The sequence below is a fragment of the Argopecten irradians genome, chromosome 12 (genome assembly GCF_041381155.1).
Source record: "Argopecten irradians isolate NY chromosome 12, Ai_NY, whole genome shotgun sequence".
NCBI lineage: Eukaryota > Metazoa > Mollusca > Bivalvia > Pectinida > Pectinidae > Argopecten > Argopecten irradians.
In genome coordinates this window covers 11,533,602-11,557,443 of record NC_091145.1, presented here as the reverse complement: position 1 = coordinate 11,557,443, position 23,842 = coordinate 11,533,602, and the positions used below count along the sequence as shown (strand labels likewise).

The 23,842-nt window shown below is 36.3% G+C and overlaps 1 protein-coding gene across 9 annotated transcripts in view; it reads left to right on the top strand.

Annotated features, from left to right (window-relative positions):
• Positions 1-23,842, top strand: part of LOC138336217 (IQ motif and SEC7 domain-containing protein 1-like) — a 75,342-nt gene that overhangs the window by 24,051 nt on the left and 27,449 nt on the right. Inside the window, exons 1-2 of one of the 9 annotated variants that reach the window (XM_069285603.1) lie at positions 2,260-3,418; positions 3,862-3,960. The exons of 3 other annotated variants lie outside the window; for them this stretch is intronic. In XM_069285603.1, the coding sequence (XP_069141704.1) occupies positions 3,399-3,418; positions 3,862-3,960 (119 nt within the window). In that variant the 5' untranslated portion in view covers positions 2,260-3,398. Of the gene's footprint in view, positions 1-2,259; positions 3,419-3,861; positions 3,961-13,072; positions 13,212-14,634; positions 14,771-17,864; positions 18,073-18,688; positions 18,849-23,842 lie in introns of those variants that run through there. 5 more of the 9 variants (XM_069285608.1, XM_069285604.1, XM_069285612.1 and 2 more) reach the window with 5 other exon arrangements.

Genomic DNA, 23,842 nt, shown 5'->3' with positions numbered 1-23,842 from the left:
GAACATTTATATACATTTGAAAACATGGTCAAATGGTTGTGATGTAGTACATTCGTGATAAATAAAAGTTGGGAGGAACATCGGATCAAGCACTGGAAGCGAAAATGTATAGACAGTTGAGAAATGTCATGAACGAAATGGATGGACAGATAGTGTGAAATTGTCATTAACGAAATAGAACGTACAAATTACAAAGGAAGCTGTGATTGCTGGGCTGGCTGGGGCTTGATTTATACAGCACGGGAGGCTAGGATAGAGACCCCAGAACAGCACTGATAAATTACTACAGCAATATACTCCCACACTGACCGTGCTGGTCAGCCTCAGGTCACATGACTGGACCAGACCAGCTGTCACTTCCTACACCGGTCACATGACTCCGTGTGTTTTGGTGTGTTAAGATTTGGTTATACCTGAGATATTCGATAGTGCAGGGCAGGTGTTACCCATCCTTCATTTCACAATGACAATACATATAATATTTATGTTATCATTGGTGACGTCTGCCCTAGGCAGTATAAAAGAGCTGCTCATTTGCAAAAATCAATAACAGTTTCACCTATAGATTTTTCTTGGATTTTTCCGATAACAAATTTTTGTCACCCCATCTCGGTGTGTTTTTGTGGCGGCAGTTTCACATCTGTTGTTGGGATTATGTGTACCAGCTCGCGGTGGGATTGAAAGCTACCCAGACATACCTATATACGTTATACAACGGATTCAAGTCTCTTTTTACCACAACGGTTTGAAATACAGCACTGTCATCGTCACATAAGTGTGTCTCTCGTATATATAGCTACTGTCATCATCACATAGGGGTGTATAGCGGTACACCGTTCTAGCTCGTTCGGTGTTCGGCTGAAGATTCGGTTCAGATGCAGACAGACAGTCCGAGGGACAAATAACATTCGGACTACAGCTGTGGGATGAATTGTCCACCTTTATTTGACCATCTACCCTAGTGACAATGGACATTAGTAACAGTAACTCAGGACATATACTTATACACTATGGATGTCGGATGCTAATGTCAATATTTATCTGACTAAGTTTTCCATTAGATTCTAGTATTCAGATGTTGGTCACTATTGTCCGGTGATTTGACCATGTGAGGACTCTATTGGAACCCATTTGTTTGACCAGCTGTGATGTCTGTTTAGGAACAGGATATGAAATTGTACCTGGATATTTGTCCTAGTCTAACCAGACATATGATTAAGTCTTTAATGTGTGTAAACAACTTGTCCAGATATTTGTCCAGATCAACTGAGGAAATCTATAACATTATGTGATATATAACGACAGTTTTATAATCCTACGCTTACTACTGAAGGCCCCAGCTGGCTGAGATTGTTTCTGTGTATTGGCGGGATTATTCAATATTGAAATGTTCGATGGGTAATATTACATACATCCAAGGTTTCACAACAGCAGGTTGTGCTTTGATACACAAGACTGCTGGAATAGCTATCTATATGTATAAGGGGATCGATTATTGACTACGAAACCACACGACATAAGTAATGTAAATCAATAAGGAATATATATAGGATAACAAACAGCCTGGAATGTTTTTATCGAAGTTCAAAAGTGCATCAAATTGATACCTATACTTCACAGGGTAAAAAAGGACTTTGGATCTGTGCAAGGTACTGTTCTGTGTATTATATACAGGTGTGACACAAATTGATAGTTATTATAGACGATCATGAAGATACTATCACTTTTAAGGCCCTACCTGGAGTAGATTACAGGGTTATCAGTAATATGGACTTATTAAACTTATCATCGGTTCAGATTCCTAACTGATATATACATGACTTATATTGTGGATTATGACTAGGCTTCAGCTTTAGGGGCTTTTGGACCTGGATAGTAACTTTGGTCCAGCGTGACTTGGATTTAGCCTAAAGATATTTTAGTTAGAGATATTGCGATATATTATAACTGTGGATTATATAAATAGTGACTTTTGCCCCATGGTGAGGGTTTTATTGGTGGAGAAAACTTAAAACTTACCTAACTATCTGTGTTGACATTATATATATAGTGACTTCGGAGCATCTACAAGAGTATTCTTGTTTGAGATACTGAATGGATTAAGATATTTAGATGTTAAAGTGACTTTGTTCCAGGTTTAAGGTATTTTCCGAGGAACTTTTTAAACTTTGTGGATATTTTTAATACTTTAATACTAATGACTTTGGTATTTGTGGTGTTAAACTGTGTAGCTATATTCAGTGACTTTAGCCCATATTAAGTGACTTTAGCCCATGTGCAGGGTATTTTTGGTGGAGATAATTTATTATTAAACTGTGTTGATATATTCAGTGACTTTGGCCCATGTGCAGGGTATTTTTGATGGCGATGACCCCAGCTTGAGTGATACAGGCCTAAAGAATGTATATTTGATACACTGCTGGGGGAGAGAGAAGTGTCTAATGATTCCCCGCTGTGGGGGGAAGGGGTGAGAGATAAAGTACTGACCACACTGGTCATCCTAGATACTGCCTGTCCTGGTGGTCAGTATGACTTCTGTGGCTGGAGGGGTAGAAAGTGACCAGTAATTTGGAATGTCCAGCTGAGTTTCTGTTGATGAGCACAACAGATGCTGGGCAGTCAAGTTGATAAAAGTTACACATTTTGTTCCACTTCTGTCTACACTGACCCAGGGACAGAAAGCAACTGACCAGGAGACCAACTGGATGTTCTATTTGTGAAATAGATTTGTGATATTCTGTCCAAAGAGGATGACTTCTAAACAGCTGTCTTGTTTGATTTAAAACAGAAGGGAACCCATACAGCTGCCAAACTACTGTGGAGTTAAATTTTAAATTTGCCCAATTTTACATACATACATGTATATGTAGTTGTAAACATCTCCAACGGAATTCATTCGAAATTCTACTGAGGAAACCGGTGTGTATCTGTTGATTGCAACAGGAATATGTCAAAATTTTATGTATATCTTGCTCGATAATGTCTGCTTTTATCAGCTAACATTCAGATCGGAAAAAAAATTCAACATCACAGTATGTTTATTTGAGGAGCTATCTAAAGTTGAAATACTCATGAAAACTCGGTAGATGGTATCATTATTTTTGATCTAGTTATAATATATCTAGGTCGTTAACGTAAGCATTGGATTCAGTATCAACAGGGAATTGTCTTCTACCTGTTGGCAGACAGCCAGTGGAAATTGATGGTGGATTTTTACCTAATTTTCCTAATTACTTTGCAAGAAATTGTGTAAGCCACTTTTGTGGATATTGAAACAGAATGCTGACTGAAACGGTTCTTGTATGCGCTGGAAAGGTCTAGAAGAGGAGATATATTCAGAAATTTGACGCCATACAAGTGGAGTAGAGAAGTTTGCTCCCATCATCCACACAGCCCCAATGTACATCTGCGTAACCGGGTAGGTATCAGGGTGGGGATGGGGTGGGGTCAGGGTGGGGATGTATCGGGGCCATGATTTTATTTGTCGATCAATTCCTCCACAATTGGGATATTGCATGTTAAAAATCATAAGAAGGGATAAGATATTTTGATAGCGTCTTGAATTTGGATTAATTATCATACATATCATTGTATGTGTTAATGTGCCATTTGAAAGTGTTTGTAAAAAAATATATACAATTTTGGTCTGCTTATTGCATATTGGGAAAAACAAGTAGTTCTTAATGGCTTTGAATGATATATGGACTGTGAATACTCTTTACATACATAAACATGCATGCATGCACGCACGCCCACACAAAACAGCCCTGATGGGGCTCCCTGCTACGGCATCCCAGAGTGATATATATGTCACTCAAATTTGACTTCGTGTCTTATGAAGAATATTGTCTGAATTCTCAGAAACTTTGGCTTCAAAGCTCATCTAGAGAAGACGATACAAGCCAGGTTTGAGGCCAATGAAGAAGCTAAAAGCGACTATGGCAGGATTAAATTGAGATGGTAAATTAATTGTCTACTATGTGTGTGTACCATATTTTCTCCAATTAACACTTAATGATTGGGACAATTAGTTCTCTCTGATATTGATCGTCTAAAATATGAAAATACTCTATCATAATGATAGATTTATAAAAAAAAACAGGAGCCGCTTCCCCTTGCTTAGCCCCTGGTCCTATTATTTTGATAAGAATCTACAGTAGACTTAATTGCCATCAGTTTCTACAATCACTAGAATGGAGTTGTCATGACATTTGTTTCTACTGTCCCTTTCCAAACTAGGGGGAGATAATTTACAATTAGAATTCATTTTAGAAATTCCTATCACGATCAGTCTATACATAGTTATACAGACATTTCCTGAATCAATATATCTATGTGATGTTACTGTTGTTATATTATAAGTCAATATATGATCTCTAAGTTCATCTGTGAAAAGATAATACCTGAAGTCATGATTTTGCATTTTAAACCATACAAATGTCAAAAAAATAAATATTCATTTGATATTGTAGCCAAGAAATTTAGATATTTAACCTCCACCATTTGATTTGGGGACAAGGGCATATATATATTATACATATACATTGACTTGCATATTTGCCAACCACCTCCATTTGCCAACCCCTTCCCCCCACCCCATGCATATGGTGTCAGTGATCTATAAACATTCCATCAATCTTTCACACAAAGTAGCTTATTCAGGATCTTGCTATCTCATACCTGTTATCAAAGGAATTTCAAAATTGTGTCAAATGGGTTCATATAGATAAATAAATTGTGTCATGTATCAAATGATTTACCCACATTTAGACCTTTGACCTACATTTAAATATTTCACAGAAATTTCATATTTAAGGGAGGAGTGAGAGGGGATTGACTTCGGGGCCATGCACAGTATTCTATCTCAGATGTCTAATCAATATTTCATCCCAATTAAAGTTTATCAATTATTTTCATTTTGAATAAAATGGGCAATATTTGGAGAAAATATGGTAACAAGAATATCTATATAGCCTTCCTGCTTTACCTGGATATAGTATATATAACACATGTCGCTCTAACTCAACTGTTGCTATGTATCTCTTCAGTATATCAGAATATATAATTTCTAATTTTTATTTCGGTATTAATTACCATAACTGTGGAATACATGTATTCTATACCCACTCCCAGCCTTTGTATCCCTGTATTAAACATTTCAGATATATAATAACCTTCTTCTATTCAGTGTAGCTTGCTTTTAATATGCTAAAGAATCTCAACCTGCAAGAAAAAAAACTATTTCAAATATACATCTGTATACCCGATTCCTAATAATTTGCTTATGTGTATACATATTATACAGTATTCATTTATCACCGCTGTCAACAAAGAGGATTTAAGCTATTGAAAAATGCTTTTTCCCAGGAAAGGAAAAACCTGGCAGAGTAAAAGTTCAATAGCAAGTGGATTATTAATGATTAATTTTACTTTTTATGATAATATCAATTTAGTATTGGTTAACAAAGTGAGTGTTAGCTTCATAAAAGGTGTATATTTAATTGAATTTCTATTGCTGGTGAAGAAATGTACATTTATCAGTATGGCATGGTATAGAACATGGTATATAGAACATGAGACACTGAAGCAGGGATCATAGAAATATACATGTATATTGTATATGAGGATCGGGCACATGTTGAACATATTTATAACTGTAGGCATCAGTTCAACTAGACATTATGAACAAGGTATATTGTATGTTAGGAGAAGGCTTTATAAGTCGTAATAACTTTTGCCTGATCCTTTTGTCTTTTGTATTGACAATAAAATATGTTTAAACTAAAAAACTAAAAGCAAGGTATGTATTGAACTCTATGGCATACAAATGATACGTATACGCCAATTGACTTGAACTATAACCTTACCTATATTGAACAACACACATGTTGTATGAACATTGAACAACACACATGTTGTATGAGCATTGAACAACACACATGTTGTATGAACATTGAACAACACACATGTTGTATGAACATTGAACAACACACATGTTGTATGAACATTGAACAACACACATGTTGTATGAACATTTGGTTTTAGTTTGTATGTTTTAATGTCCCATTAACAGCCAGGGTCTTTAAAGGACCTGCCAGGCTTAGGATGTGTAAGAAAGCCAGAGTACCCGAAGAAAAACCAACAACCAGGAAGGGGTCAATGTCTGGCAACTACCCACATGGGTTTCAAATTTGCAACCCAGAGGTGCATAAAGGGCTTGTGGTGATATGTTTAGAAATTCGATCAGCCACAGCAACCATGAACTTTGTAGTAATGCGTATAATAAAAGTGTACCCATTATATTAAAAACTGTTGCACAAAGCCTAACAAATTACATTGTATGACTGCCTTGGAGAAATTAGTTTTCAGCTAATGAGCTTGTTCTACGACTCTCAATAAACTTGGACCAGGAAAAATTGACCAAATATACCGCGCCATGTTATATAGCTTGAATCCATTACGGTGATGAGTGCCTGCTAATTATACCGTATTGGACAATATATCCGTGGAGTTTTATCATATCTGTAGATGAGGTAAAAGTATCTATATGACATTGGGACGATGTTTGAGTTGATATCAAGGTGACTTTAGGTAAAGGTCGAAATAGTCCTTGTCGGTGTGATCTAGGCGAGGTCTTATTACAGATATAGGACAGGTTATTTTGATATAACACAACCTCATTATTCATATACCGAATTCATCTCAATATGTCCCCTGGTATTATGTCCTAATAAAAGCCCTTTATATCCTTTATATCTTTTCTATTCTTTTAAAATTCGTAATTATGATAAGAAAAGATTGCAATCTCCGATTTATTCTCCTTTATATTTGAACATATTTTCCAGCCCTCCCAAAACTTTTTTGTAGCAGTTTTGAATTTTATTCAAGCAAATATGGAATAGAAAAAGTGAATTTCTTGCAAAGGAAATTATTACAAAAACTCAAGACTTGTCTAAGTAGAATAACTTTCACTGTCTATAATGACCTTGTGGGAAATTCTTAGTTGGTATAGATCAATGGTTTAAAGTTGTCATACATAATTACCACAAACCCTCCACCTCTGCAGAGGTCACCCATATGGGTCAGTTGCGGGGTACTCTTCTTTTTTTCCACTGGTGGTTTTTCTCCACCTAAAACCAAGCACCTCCAAATCGACCCTGACTGTTAATAGGGACTTACCAAGCATAAAGTTATAAAATATATACTGAGTGACTTATCAAAATATTGACCAATGTTCATTCTCTGACAGTAAGTTTCTATTGAAGAAATCTGATGGATCATTCATGTATGATGCAATATGTGGATACAGAAGTCTACACCTTTAATATATATATACTTTATACAGGTAAAAATCTCAATTCTCCATCTGGCACTCGCCGTAATCCTCTTTGTCCAAAACCTACGTATGTTTTCAGCGTAATTTATTTTACTTGAAAGGTTTTGTCGTAAGGTTTGACGTAGATTTTCTGTGGCATTTACTCCAGCTCAGACAACAATATAAATGTAAATTCCGACATTGTTCATTTCTGATGAAAGAAGCAGGTACGTGTACTTTCAGGCGATCACCAGAAAAGAGGTGTTTGTGAAGGTATTGGATTATATTTACTGGATAACATGATCTGCTTTTATGTATGTCTCCAGGCGAAAATACAAAAAAGATACCCGAATGCAGAGATTGGTCTCGGATTTACTTTAACTTGATATTGTAGAGTTGTAAGTCGTACAAGATCTTCACAGTTTGGCATCCATTGTTGGTCCTGACTGCTCAGACAATGTCTTCTTCAATCCTACTAAATCATTTTATGGGAGATAGCTATAAACTTACCAACTCTATAATTTATATTATTGTAGGCAGTTTTTACTGGAATTGAAAGTAGATATATGTTAACCTTATATGGGGGGAGGGGGGGTTAAGCTAGAACATTGATCTTATTTAAATAGGGCTTAAAACATGTGTTGATAATATTGTCATTTGTATTGTAGATTTATGTTATAGATTTAGATTGCAGATTTAGATTATATAGATTAAGGATACCAGCTATGTTGTAGATCCACGTTATCCATTTAATGTTCTTAATTTATGTTTTGTTCATTGTTTCATTTGTCATAATTTATCTATTTGTATATTGTCTATAGTGATGTCAGCCATCTTGCTATATTCCTGTCCATTCATATTTGTCAAACTTGTTGACACTTAATGTTGTCCTTTATGTTCAATGAGGACAATTTATTTGTCTGTAAGATTTGCTTACACTTATATGTTGTCAATTATTTTTGTCATTATCATTGTCCATAATGTTGTCAATTTTGTTGTCTATTGTTTTGTCCATTATTTTGTCAATGGTATTGTACATGGTATGGTCAATTGTGTTTTCCATGTTGTGTTGTCCACTATTTTGTCCATTGTTTTGTCAATTAAGTTGCATCCATTGTTTGTCCATTGTGTTGTCCATTGTGTTGTCCATTGTTTGTTCCTGCTGTTGTTCATTGTTTGTCCATTGTTTGTCCATTGTATTGTCCATTGTGTTGTCCATTGTTTGTCCCTGCTATTGTCCATTGTGTTGTTCATTGTTTGTCCATTGTGTTTTCCATTGTGTTGTCCATTGTTTGTCCCTGCTGTTGTCCATTTTTTGTCCATTGTGTTGTCCATGGTTTGTCCATTGTGGTGTCCATTGTTTGTCCCTGCTGTTGCTCATTGTTTGCCCCTGCTGTTGTCCATTGTTTGTCCAATTGTGTTGTCCATTGTTTGTCCCTGCTGTTGTCCATTTTTTGTCCATTGTGTTGTCCATTGTTTGTCCATTGTGTTATCCATTGTTTGTCCCTGCTGTTGTCCATTTTTTGTCCATTGTGTTGTCCATTGTTTGTCCATTGTTTGTACATTGTTTGTCCATTGTGTTGTCCATTGTTTGTCCCTGCTGTTGTCCATTGTGTTGTCCATTGTTTGCCCATTGTGTTGTCCATTGTTTGTCTGCTGTTGTCCATTTGTGTCATGTGTTGTCCATTGTTTGTCCATTGTGTCATTGTCCATTGTTTGTCCATGTGTTGTCCATTGTGTTGTCCATTGTTTGCCTAGGTTGTCCATTGTTTTGCCCTAGTGTTGTCCATTGTCATTCATGCCTATTATGTTAATTGTCCATTGTGTTTTCTTATTATGTTGTCAATCATTTCACTCATACTTGACTATAACATGATTAGTAATATTTGACAGATAATGATATGATTTAATGTTATCTGGGTGTGTTGGTACCCATGACCTGTGATTCAGTTGGTATGTGATGTGTAAATAATTGGTTGTTTATCAGATAACACACACAATAACCTATGTGTACACTAGTTCACACTGAACAGATTACAGGACATAGGGTCTGTATCAACATCAGGTATTTATACATGGTCAGGTCTCATTTAATATACTCATCATTCTCCTCTTTTCAATTTGTTTAGTCCTTTTTATAAAGCATTCTTAAAGATACTCCGATACTCCACCACTCACAAATGGTATTTTTCACTATCAAAAATGTTAACAGGAGCAGATGAATTAGTATTTTTCTTCAGTTACAAAGGTTACTTATTTTACAGCATTACCATCATTGACAAGAATGAAGAATGATTAGAAATAATTAATTGTATCCCAAAAAAATTTCATGGCACTATGTCCTATATGGAAAGAAGTACTTATTGCACATGCGCCAAAAGCAAAATCAATTATTTTATATGATTTTTGTTTTAATAAGACATTTATATACATGGTTAAACACCAATTTTTGTTCAAATGACGAGTATCGTTTATGCTCTGTTAGTGGTGGAGCAATTTTTAAGAAACTCTTTATACCTTTCTGAAGCAATACTGTAATATCTTATAGTTGCTTTCTTACTCATTCGAGGACTGGGTGATGTCACTGATATAATAATGAACCAACAACGATTTTACAAGAAGCTGAGTTATTTATCAAAGCTAGAACTGACATGTAATACTTACTTTATATCTGAGCTTCAAAGAAAAAACTGCACAGAGTGCAAAGAAATATGTCTCCTGGACAATTTTGTTTGATTGGGTTGATGTCCTATTAACAGTCAGGGTCATTCAAGGATGTGCCAGCCATTTAAGAGATAAAGGACAGCCAGAGTACCCAGAGAAAAACCACCGACCAACAGTCAGTACCTGGCAAATACCCCTCATGAGATTCATTCAAACTCATACAGCCTATCATACATCTGAACCGCACAACCATTGCTGCTCCCTTCTAAACAAAAAGGGAGATCTACTTCATCATTATGAATCAGGAACTAGACTGTGCGATATATCAAATTAAAAGTTATTATTGTTAAAAAAGATGGCTATACGAAGCTCTAGAGCTTACATGAAGTTTTGATACTGCAGAAATATACAAGTTAATACCTACCTTGAAACATATTGTTTAAATTACTGTGTGTAAGGGTATTTATATTTTAGAATATCTCTAGAAATTGATAAAGCTGCAGGTTTAGTTTGGTCCAAGATCGGTCACTGATATTGATGTGGACCTTAGTTGTAGATGGTCAGTCTGCCTCAAAATTAACTCCTGATGCCGACCTCAGACTGTCTCTGTATCAAGGAAGGGAGACAACCCAAGGAGACCTACCAAGCACTGGCCACACACTTCACAGTGCCATTTTATTCAATAATTAGTTATTGGTTTGACATCTATATGACTCAACCTATTTCCCACAATTCCTTTTCTGAACTTGGGATGTTATTTGATATCTATGAAATTGAATCTCTGTTTGGTATTATGCTTGCTCAAGTTTAGCTTAAAATGATAAGACAAATACATACACCATGGTCTTCATCAAGATCATATTAGGGAAAATAAGCTGTCATCTTCATCAATATCATAGAAGGAATCTGCTGTAAGCCTCTTCAAGATCATGTAAAAAGAAAATTCTGTGTTTTCTTCATTAAGATCAATTAGAAAGAAAGATTGCTGTCATCATTATTATCATTTATTGGATTCCTTAATTGGGTCAGGTCGTATAAGCTAATTAATTAATTAATAATTACTTAGACTGTTTAAACAGATAACCTGTTTTACTTAAGGTATTCTACCGAGGAGACCACACAAGGTAAATGGTTCGTGGGTCATCTCAATATATACACCAAAATAAGATGTCAAACGTATTCTAATGTATCTATAGTTTGATGAAAGGATCAGAGACATTCTAGGCCCACGAACCACAAAGAATAAATTGACCTATCCTGAATGGATAGTGTAGGAAATAGAGTTTTGTAAGGTCGGGGGACTCATCAGTAATTCAGTATAAAGAGGAAATGTCGGTGTGGGTATCCGAGGCGACTGTGGTTGACATGGTTTTTACGAACTAATTAGCGGGGAGTGTTTTATTGAATGTTATCAAACCGGCCAATAAAGAGGTGTGTCACTAGAATTAATTGCCCGTTCAACAAGCCAGGCACTATGAATTCTTGTTATCAGGTTTGACACAACTGATCTCAACGATTATGCATGCTCTCCTAAACTTATTTTCGGTGATTGTCCACAAGTATATACCTGAAATAGTTTTGCGGAGATGATGGTATCGTAAATCGCTAACAGTTGACACTTTGTCTGCGGCAGACTTAGGTAAAAACATCTTGTAACTGATAGAGACTTTTAGTTGATAGGTTTTCTTCTTGAAGTCTACATCAGATATTAGATTTCAATTGATGATAACGTTAAACATACATCTCAATGTTGTAGTACTCCAAATGTTTGTCTCGACCATGAAATAGAGTAGGGGTAAAAGGATGTGGGTTTATACTCGTCCTGTTCTAGCTGTCCTGTGCAGGATTTCTTATGGTGGTCGGACACGGGACGGGATGGGGCGGGACTGTGCAGGATTTCTTATCGTAGTCGGACACGGCACGGGACGGGGTGGGACAGACATAGGTAACACTATATGCCCCCATCTCTGACATTTTCAGCGGTGCATTGTGAAAATAATAATTTTGTTTATATACACTGTATTTCAAATTAAAGGTTAAACAAAAGGTTGAAGTTGGTGATTAATGTCGGACATTACTAGTCCTTCATCTTTGGGGTCTTTATTGGGTAGCCGCTACTATTTGGTTGATATTTCTTTGGGTTTTCCTCCACTAAATAAACCAATAGCGCATTCTAAAGAACCAAAGCTGTTAACAGTACATAAACACAAACTCACAAAACAAACAAATGACATTCATGGGGAGGAGGATTCGGTTGATTGGGTCGTGATTTTCTGACACGAGGGGTTAAAGTTTAATAGTTGGGTTTAGTGTTCCTCACGACACCCACTCAGCTGTATATGAATACCCGGCATTTTCAAGCTTGGTTACTCAGGGCAAGAAGCTTTAATGAACCTAGTGGCCATTGGTAAAATTAATGAAAAATCAAAACTTCCGAAAAACGGCAAAGGATGGGTCAATATTTACTTGAAAACCACACAATAAAATTGTTGGAAGATTGGCTGTTAAAATGTCCAAGGTATTAGAAATTGCCAAGACCATCTGTTGTTGAAAATCTTAAGTAAGATATGCCCAATTGACTTGACCATATGTTATAATCGTTATTGACTAATGAAGATGTTTTATACCAATTTTCATGCTCAATATCAGAGAGAAATAAATCTTCTTGTGATACAGGCCCTTTGAACCTTTTATATGAAATATCAGATTGACATGAGAATGATTTCAGTTTCCTCGGCAGTAATTGAACGGTTTATCACACAATGTAACGTTGAATCACGGCCTTTGTCAGGCGAACTGTGATCAATCCATTGTGATGTGGAAGCTGACTGTTGAAAAGCATGTGTGTGAAAGCGATGAAAACGCGCATGTGATATGGAGGGCTGATTATTGGAAATATTCGTGTTGTCATTGGTAACGTTTCTTGCCCGTGGAGACAGAACCAGGTGGGAGTTGATAGGGTGTGAGTCACGGCAATATTACAGGTGGGGTGAGACGTGAGATGGCGTACCTGTGAGGGTTATTACCTGTACTATATATAGATACATAGTGTAATGGTATGATTAGGAGATATATACTGACCACCATGTGTTAAATGTCTGTGTGGGATATATTTAGATGTGATTTCCATGTGGATATATTTGGATTTAATTGCGACTAGAAGAGTGCAGATGTATCACAGTGTATCATCGGGAGAGAAGTTCCAGACTTTACTGGCCAAATGGAACACTATGTGAGTAACAGAGGGGTGATTTGTATGGAATATCATTAATATGTGACCTTTATCATTTATAATGTGCATAATGTTTAATAGGGATTATTGTGAAAATTGAAGAATTGTGTATCGATCATACGATATTATGGTTATTGAATTATTTTAATATTGAATGACCTTAATATTTTATATTGATAATGTTTGATATGGCATGTCATTGAGGAACAGTTTTATCTGGATATTGTAAATATTGTTGAATTTCATTTGGTGAGGAATGTCATGAATATTAAGTTAGAGGTTTGATACCGAATAATTTGATTTCTGAGTTTTATTTATTTTGAACTTTCAACCCCGATAGTGAATCTTATTAAAATCTCAAACATATAATAACAAGAATGACGACATATTTCTAGAGTTTAATGATCAGCTTTGATGTCAAATAATTTTTATAATTTTACTTTTTGTGAATAAGCTTATGTGATATTTGTTGAAATTGATGACCTTGTAGAGTTTTTAAAGGTAATGTGAGCTTTTAAAGGATGCTAAGCCCTAAAAAAAAATTCTTATATCAAACCATTTGATTATGCACTAGCAAGTACAAATGTGTAAAGACATCACCTTAAAAATTGCTATACTTTATAGATATCCTTTATCAACTTCACTTTCATTTGAACTTTTCTTTAATAGCGATGGCTAAATCTTTAAAAACCAGTTTGAGATGTAGATAGTATCTAGCCTTTATATTGGTTTTATCAAACTGTTTAAAATATTTAAAGGCTGCAGATTATTTCTAATGGCCGTTATTTACTGCTGATATTGGTATGTAAGCTGAATTAGGTAAATTTTTGGCCCTTAGGGAGCTGATTTCACTGTGGGGCATCGCTTTAAAGATGACATATAAAACTCACCTCCTACAGTTATCAAAAACAAAAACGAGGTCATAAATGAATATTTAATACACAATACCTGCATTTACCCTAAACTACTCAGCTGATATCTCGATCATCTTAATACAACCACTCCCGAACTGTAATGGGCAAATTTCTCCTTCAAAGCAAACTTTGTGTGCTATAAAAGTTTACTTGTCAATTTTATGCAGTCGGAGATCGTCTTCTTGTCGGTTCAATTTGATACAATTGTTTTACCCAGAGGGGCAGACCATTAAAGTGATAACAATGCACAGCTGGTTTCCAGTGAATTAGATCAGAGCTCTGGGGTGTAATTTGTATGGGACTAAACCTAAACACAGGCCCTGTTGACCGGACAAGTGGCTGTTCAATGAGGCGTGTCATGGTTCGTGGGCTAGCGAGGGGTGAGTAACTCCGTCTCTACCGCCCAATGTGTCTGTTATTTTCAATCAGTTAATCACAGAGAACTTGGAAAAGTAGATCTGGCGCTTATTAATTGGCGGAGTTGTTTTGGTGCAGATAAACTGTGTTTTGGAGTGAGCTGGACTGATAAAAGTTTGTTTTGGAAGAAATTGGTTAAATAGTTCAGAGTAGTTAGAGCTGGAACTTGCAGTACCGAGTGAAAATGTGGTTATAACTTTGGGAAAGTAAAACTACAGGCAGTTAGAGGTAGGTGGAACTTTTTATTTTAGTACAGTTTATAACTTTATCAGATGTACTGGACAATGCATATTGTGTAACACCATGCATTGTATTGTATCTGGGATAGAATTTATGGGACGTATCTGATATGATCAGATGAAGTGGACAATATATAATATCTGAGTTACAATTTGTGAAAAATGTGATATGATCAGATGAAGTAGACAATACATCTATTGTTTTATGTGCTATGTCAATGTTGCAGTGTATTTCATCAAAAAAAAAAAAATTGAATATCAAAAATGACTGAAATCAAGTTCATGGATGTATAAACAGTCATATTGGATCCACCGGATAATATGATTAATATAAAATTGTGCTTTGTACATCGCCTATCAACATTGTGGTAGGTGAATCGGTATAATTGAATTATACCTATATCTTCTGTACCAGTACACTGGGATGAGGTCATTATGACCATTACCTTCAGGTCAAAGTTCACGTAAGTACAAGTAATATAGTAAAATTAGGATAGACTAACCGAGTATCTTATATTTAAATGGACTGGAACTTTTTTTCCAGCTTGTAAAAATAACCAATCTCTATCTGAAAACACATAGCTTTAGCTGTAAAACAGATGGCGGAGAGAAAATGAAATCCTAGCTGTATTTGTAACTGAAGCTATTGTAGAAACAAAACATATTTGTGACGGTTGAGCTAGGACGACGTTTTTCCAGTTATATATGTGTGCCTCATCTTATAATACTTATGCCTCATTATCTTTATTTTGTAAATCGCTCTCTGCCTTGCAGCGTGTTGGATAAGCCAGGTTATTCCTGCCAATATTCAGCATCTTTCAGGATGTCAGATTAGGCAGGTAAATCTGACCAAAATGTTTTAGATCACAGGATGTCATATTGGACAGGTTTATACTGTAACTTATATATGTCATATCATGCAGGTTGTCAGGTAAGACAAAAAATATATTGTGGGCCACTGAGTGTCGGATTGTACAGGTTCTCATGTGCGTTTTTCCAACATTATAATATTCTATTATGCGATGTCTCACTTTGTGTGTCGAAGTGACACTGAAAACATGTACAAGTGTCCTGATTGGGGAAAGGATATTGTCGATAATTGTAACCTACTTATACCAAGTTTCAATCATATTCTAAAGAGTTATGGTAGATCTAGAACTGAGACTGGTTAATTAGCTATAATTTACTTATAATTCACATAGGAACCCACCTTATTTGAAATTTTGTTTGTTGAACCACTGCTTAATTTGAAATGTATGATGCATTATATATAATTTGTGGATAAGCCTACATTTCTCTGATTCTATTGGCATCTTACTTGGTATTTGGTCTGACAGAACAAAGAAGACAAGTTCTAATATAACTTCGTTATGTATGGATCGAAGTGGTAACTGCATAGTTTGACAGCGTCGTTGTACGGCTGGTCAAAATGCCATCATAGTTTTTATTGAGATGTATAATTGTTATATTAATTTCTGCACAGATGTTTAAGTCAATTAGGAAGCACTCTCTTGGGACGAAATTCCAGCACAATTAGGTATTGAAATTTGTCAAAATTCTATTGTTCGTCCAAAGCCATTTTCGTTGGAATTTAATCAGGAGTTTGTACGACGGTCCTGGGAGAATGTCCTCCTGTTTGGCCCCTGATTATTGGGTGTAATTTGCTGCTATGCTAAAGTCATGCATACCGCTGTATTGGTATTCTGGCTAGCATGCCATTGTCTTTTGACCAGTGCACTATACGGTCCCTACTGATATTGATTAGATAGGCTGGGGGTATGTGCTCTCTGTGTACGTCCATCTGTCATTCTGTCCTTCCCAATAATCCACCCATGGTTTTGTCCCCTATATTACAGTCACTACAACTTGATTCCTTGCTTTTGTCTGTTTGTTTTCGTGTACTTACAACAACCAGGGTCATTTAAGGACGTGTTATGAAATTTGGAGTACCACGAGAAAAAACATTGACCAGCAGGCAGTTCCTGGCAACTGGCCCACATGGGTATCAAACTCACAACCTTGAGGTGGAGGCCTTTTAACCACTCGGCCACTGCAGCCCCCAATCTTCTTTGGTCAACTTATGCTTAGGTTTCACTAAAGGTAGGTCACAATTACTTGTTTGGGGGAGGTGGAGGGGAGTCTGTTAGCTAGATTACATGGTGTCTATCTGTTGTGTATCTTGTAATCGTAACTACTGCTGAGAAATTCTTTTGAGAAATTTATTTATCATATTTTAATCGGACATCTCTAGTGAGTTAGGGACCTTATGTCAGAAAAGATAAATGTGAGATTAGTGTCAAAAAATAACTCTTTATTTGCTAGGTATTTAGCAAAGAGGTGTGAATTTCAATAAACACCAGAAAATGTCTGTAAATACTTGTAGAAAGCTTGAATAATTATTTTATTAAAGTCATACCTATAAATGCTATATATAATCATGCAGTTATAAATGAAAATTTTAATCAAACAGTTCATGCATGATTTAATTGTTCATTTCTGTTGCTATTATAGTTTAAATAATACAAAAATAAATGAGATCAACTAATTGCATAACTGGATGAGAACAAAATTGTTTGATCTCATTTCCACCTAAGTAAACCTATTATTGTTATATTCTACACTGCTACAAAGCCCAGAGACAAGTGTAAGGGAGGTAACTCCTGTAAGCTATCATCACATTTTCCATGTGGGATTAATTACACACTATAATCCATCTTATTAATTTGTGTTTGTGTTATATTCATCTGTCATTCTCAGTTTTGATCCATTTCTTCTCGCAAACTGAATTTTAATTAAGACTTGATGTCTTACATGGAAGTTTTTAATTAGCTCTTGTTCACATGTTTTGGGTTAAGCTAGAAAAAAAGTGTTTTCATGGGCACATAGACTTGTAATTGGTCCATGATTAAGGAGTTCGCTAGATAAATGTACATCTCAGGATGGCTGAGCATGAAATCTGATTCGGAAGAGCATGACTTCCACTGACGCTAATGACAAAAACAGCAGGAACATGTACATCAACTTGTGTATATAGCGTACACAGTATCGGCCCTGTCTTCTTGGCCCTAACTCAAATCATTTACCACGCATCTTCGGCAGCAGCAGAAGTATACTTCGTCAGGTGTCCTCTTTGAGGGAAAGCCTTTACGGCAGATCCCTAAGGTTTCGTACCTGGTTCCCCCGACTGGGTCCAGCTCACTGCATGGTTGCTCATACGTTTGAAAGACATATGTGTGTAAGAGGTCAACAACAAACTTCTTGCAACCAAGATTTGGCATGTTCAAAACCAAGGTAAAAATTACTTTTCATGCAATACCTGATGCATGCCGTTATTGTTATTCAAATAGATCTAGCAAAATGTATAATTACACAAAAATAGTCAAAATACCTTTTGTATTATTTAATATTTGATTATGCAATATATACGTCCATGGCAGTTTACATTTGATTTCAGAAAATTAAAACAATTTTGCTTTCAAAATTGATTGCAAACTTGACTTTTACTTAGGTGCATCTGAAACCCAATGATGCTTTAATGACGGTACATATGTATTTAATTCATCAACCTTGCATTATGTATTGCACATATTTTATCATTTGACTTTCTGTACTTTTCATCATATTTACCTGTGAGGTAATTTTCTCGTTCAGTCTCCACATAATTGACTGTAACCCTGTTAAATGGACCAGCGACTGCATTGTTCAACAGACCATAAAAAACAACGACAAAAACTTAACTGAAAACGAGTGTCAATGCAGCAGGTATTTTGATTTATGACTGATAAAGTTGTTAGAAGTCTAGACTTACAAGATCATGTTACCTTGGAAAGTAGGGCAGCATGCATGCCGTTTACCTGTGATAATATGTGTCCTGCACAATTCTGTCACTGTGGTGTATTGGAATGAGGATGTACTGCAGCTGATGTCTTCTTAATGGGAGTTTAAATGTTTTTCGTAAAATTTTGAATTCACAAAAGATGTGAAATTGTGTCAGGGATTGTTTTGCTTCCATCTGTCAACTTTAAAGGTGATTGTAGAAGTGACTGGTGGATTTACATGGAACAAATGTAAGTAGTATTAACAGATTTGTGGATAAGACATATTTACAGAAAGAAGGGGAGGGGGGTATAGGCTAGGCTGTATTAATGCATTAGGGCTTGTATATATCTGAATGGATTTGATGATGTGATGATGGGATGGGGAAGGGGGGGGGGTTGGTTGGACTTGACTTATAAAACTTGGGTATAGCTGGACATTCTGTAGTGGGAAGGCTAGACTGGGTTCTAAAGATTTTGGAGCATTATATTGTATTTTGCAGGGAGCCTTGACACGGATTAAAGGCTGGGAGATTTTGGGAGTTGTAGGGGTCTTAATTCTGTGGACTTGGCTAAAAGTGTTTTTACTGATCAATGCTTGTGTAATTAGCACCAATACATCTTGCTTACAAGTTCAGATTATATGATTTTAGATTATATATTTTCCCCACTTCAAACAGTATGATGGATCTCAAGTGTTGAGAATACCATGCAGTATCTACAGAAGTACCTCTTTATTTCATCATAAAACCATTATTTTGCTACCTACTGTTCTGAAGTATAAAAATGTTATTGACAATATTTTACACCGAGCAGACAAACATTGTGCCATTTTCTGTAAGCTGTTCAAAACAAGTGTATCAGCATTTGCCGTTTTTTTTTACAGGAAGATGATCAGGAAGCTTATCAGTGATATCTCTAATGTAAATATCGTACAATATTTACACCTAACATGTACCCAACAACCCGGTAATGGACGTCATATCCCCTTCCACGTCAATACACCAGAAAAATATAACGTTTTAAAATGCAGCAAATAGAAATCGCAGTTCTGATTGGTCAATCTTAGGATAACATCAAATTATCTAAAGTGTGAAATTTATATCAATGTTGAATCTTGTATAAGCAATTATATCCTCTGCATGAAAAATGTGGATGTACCAGCTAGAGTACCCCATGTTGGGAATTTGAAAACAGATTGTGAGGTTATTGACATGGAAGTCAAACTGACCTAAAATGAGGTGAAAATTGTATTTTCATTATAAAACAATACCCCCCCCCTTTCTACCCCCATTCTCTAAAACCAAAACCACTACCCCAACCCCCACTTTCAACCCCCATTATCCAATTATCCAAAATCAAAATAATTACCCTCCCTCCCCCTCCCCCAGGCTACTCCCAAACCAAACACTACTACCCCCCCCCCTTCCCCTCCCCCCCTACCCCACCAAACCAAACACTACTACCCCTCCCCCCCCTCCCCCAGGCGCTCCCAAACCAAACACACTACCCCCTCCCCCTTCCCTCCCCAGGTCTCCCAAACCAAACACTACTACCCCTCCCCCCTTCCCCTCCCCCAGGTGCTCCCAAACCAACACACTACCCCCCCCCTTCCCCCCCAGCCGCTCCCAAACCAAACACTACTATCCCTCCCCCCTTCCCCTCCCCCAGGCTACTCCCAAACCAAACACATACTACCCCTCCCTCTCCCCCTCCCCCCCCAGGCTACTCCCAAACCAAACACTACTACCCCTCCCCCCTTCCCCTCCCCCAGACTACTCCCAAACCAAACACTACTACCCCCACCCTTATATCACAAAACCAAACACTATACTACCAATGTAACTACCCTATACATCAGATAGTTTTGTCCACAGGGGGTGTCTAGAGATGTTCTCTGGAGATGATGATATAAGAAAGAAGATGTGCATGCCGTACCTATTCAACAGTCTTATTTTGTCTATATTTTATCTGATAAGGAGAAGAAAACTCTACAAGTCTGACAGATGGTATCCAAACTGAACCAAGTTGGCTGGAACATCTTATCTGATTCTGCACTGGTGCATTAGTTTGTGTTTTGATAAACGTCTTGATTCCAATATATTATAGAACAGATTGGGTGTTTCTTAACATAACACAGGTATAGGGGCTGGTCTGTGGAAGTACCAGGTGTGTTTGGGGGGAGGGAGGGGGAGAGGGGCTGGAAGGGGGAGGGGAGGAGGGTAAATATCACACATACATGAGGTAAAGGTGTTGGGGATGGGAGGGGGTTAATGTAATGGATGAAACAGGTGATTAATAATGATAATTAATTAGTCAAATTTGACTGGTCCATCATTAAATAATTATTATAATAACACTTTATTAACTTTCATAGCTGGAAGGTGAGGGGGAGGTCTGTAGGATGAATATCACATATACATGAGGTAAAGGTGTTGGGGGTGGGAAGGGGTTAACGTAATGGATGAAGAGATGATCATTTATGGTGATTAATTAGTCAAAATTTGACTGGTCCATCATTAAATACTTACACATAATTAACTTCAATATAGCTGTACTTGTTGATTGAGTGCAAATTACAAATAAATCAAACCAATTAAAAGAATATTGTGTGATATTCTGACATTATAAGGAAATACACATTAATCAAAATATACACAAACATCAGATAGGGTACTGTCAGGATTTTACAGTATAATTCAAAATAGTTTAGCTTGACCTGCTGTTATTTGTAAAAATTAGCAAACTTTGAGACAGTTATCTTTAAGTACGTAAGTTATATCAAATTATTATAGTATTTGCTTAAGTGCAATGAAAGAATTGCCTGCTTCTATTTGTTTACATTGACAACTTTTGCAGAAAGATATATAAAATATAAGATGTACTTTGTATCATTTGTTTTATTATAACAGAAGTAATTTTCAACATTGCCTATCAAATAAATTTAACAAGATTCCTTCAATCGGTATTGTTGACATTGGAAGAAGACAGGAAGTTTTTTTTTTTACTTTATTCCAGGAATAGATTGGTATAAAAACTTGAATGAAATAGTATCTGTAGCTATTATGATGACTGTCATTCTACAGTAATGACGGATTCTTGTGTAATTCAGCAACAGGAGCCACAGGACTTGCAGTTAGACTGTCCTTGGATGTGTTGGTGGTGCTTTGGTGACATATGGCCGACATATTGATGTGTCAGTCACGTTGTCCTTGGGGAGGTGACCTTGGGGATACAAATGTGTGTCCGAACCCTTAATTTGATCCCTTTTTCTCCGGATCGTTAATGGGTTCCTGGATACAGCCAATGCAATCCAAACTTGGTTCATTTGGAAATGATTATACCATTGATTGAACCCCTTTGAGAAATGTTATTTCAGACTTCATTTAAAAGCATGGAGTCGGAATGTTCTCAGAAATTTTTGTATCTAATAAGTCACCTGCATGTAGGAAGCTGATGTTGTGTTGCTGTCTGACTCCAAGCTAGCTCTTTCATTCGGCTTCATTCTATTATCAGCCATTTTCTTGAAAAAAATCTTTTCCGCTACAGAGGAAAAGGTTTCGTTTCCTAATCCGGGAATTCAATATTTTATCATGTTACAGAATGGTGAGGTTTAATAGGGGAATGGAAATTAAACGATTCTCAATTTATCTAAATGTTGCTGTAGCCAGTTTGTTGTGTACCTATTTGTGTGTGTGGTTACATTGCAATTGGGAGTGGGGGAGGAGGGTATTAATAATTTGATAACAATTCAGTCTGGTTGATTAAGCTGTTTCTTTGTACATTGTATTATTTAATACCTGCAGTATACTGACTTTTACTTAATTGTTTTGTTTTCCTATTTACAATATTTATACATTTGAACATTTTATTGGGGAAATTTTATGCATACAAATTAACACAGCTTATGAGGCAAATTGTTTCAGAGTAAATATAAACCCAAAATACAATAAGCCCCATGTGGCTCTTGTGAAAGCCTGGTTTATATATATAGAACAATAACGGAGAGAAATCTAGTACGATAAAGAAAGAAATGTTAGTAAGAAAACACATCTTTGCTTATATATCATGAACAATCTCTCAAACTGTCAGACATTGATGTAGAATGTTTCTAATTCAACAGTTGCTATGGAGTCCACAGCTCATGTGATGAGCTATTACAACATTTATGTGATTATTGTCAAGATTTAAAATGTCTTTCCTCGACTTGTTAGAAAAACACAATTAATATTTCAGAATATCGTCTGGGATATTTCATTCTCCGATGAAACAGTTTTGTTCTCAGCTTCTGCCAAAATGGTAAGATGCGGGGAGTACCTGAGCATAAAAAACAGGATAAAAGTCTAAAGAAGAGCTTCTTCCTGCTTATCGTATGACTAACAAAATTCATAAACATATTTTGAAAGTTTTCATGGAGAACTGATACATTAAAAGATAAGATAAAAGTGGAATGGCTTGAAGGATTTTGGCAATGGTTAGAAGTTGATTTTGACTTTGGTAAGCCTTTAGTGTGATACATACCTTGTAGTCGTAGCAACCTGCTGAAGGGGGAGGAATGGCCCCCTACCTAGCTACTTATACGTACCTGATTCATACAAGTCCCTCCTTCAGTTCCATCACAGAGACTCTAACATCTCTGCAATTAAAAGTATTTTTTCTCAAAAGAGAAAGAAATTGGATAATATTATGGTTGCTAGAGCACCTGTTTTGTTTATCAGATGTCGAATGGACATGTCCGCAGCGATAATGCCTACATAAATCGGTCTAAAGGTATTAACCTTCAGTGTGGTAGCAAATTCCGAAGACTTCCTGAGGATTTTACAGAGTGGATTTTTTTTCACCAAGTATTCATTTAAAAAAAAAGAGAAACTAGGGATATGGTATAGAGTTTTTCATGAGAACTTTAAACTTGTGAAAATTATTGACGATGTTTATCAGAAAGCGAAAACGATGGCATTGGCTGTTCTGCATCGGACAGGAAAACACTCTATATAGATGTCGATGTCGGTAAGTATGGATGGATAAAGCAGAGGAAAGATTCAGAACAATAGACAAAGCTATTATATTGTACTTACTGTTATAACTTATACTAATTCTGTAACTATTATTTAGTACTGAAATCTCATTCTTATGCCCTGCCAAAAACCGACTCAGTATTTTCAGGGGACATGGTGTCCCAGGGGGTCGCGATGGCCAAGTGGTTATAAGATGTCTCGATATATTATCACATGCCTTTCTCCTCAGGT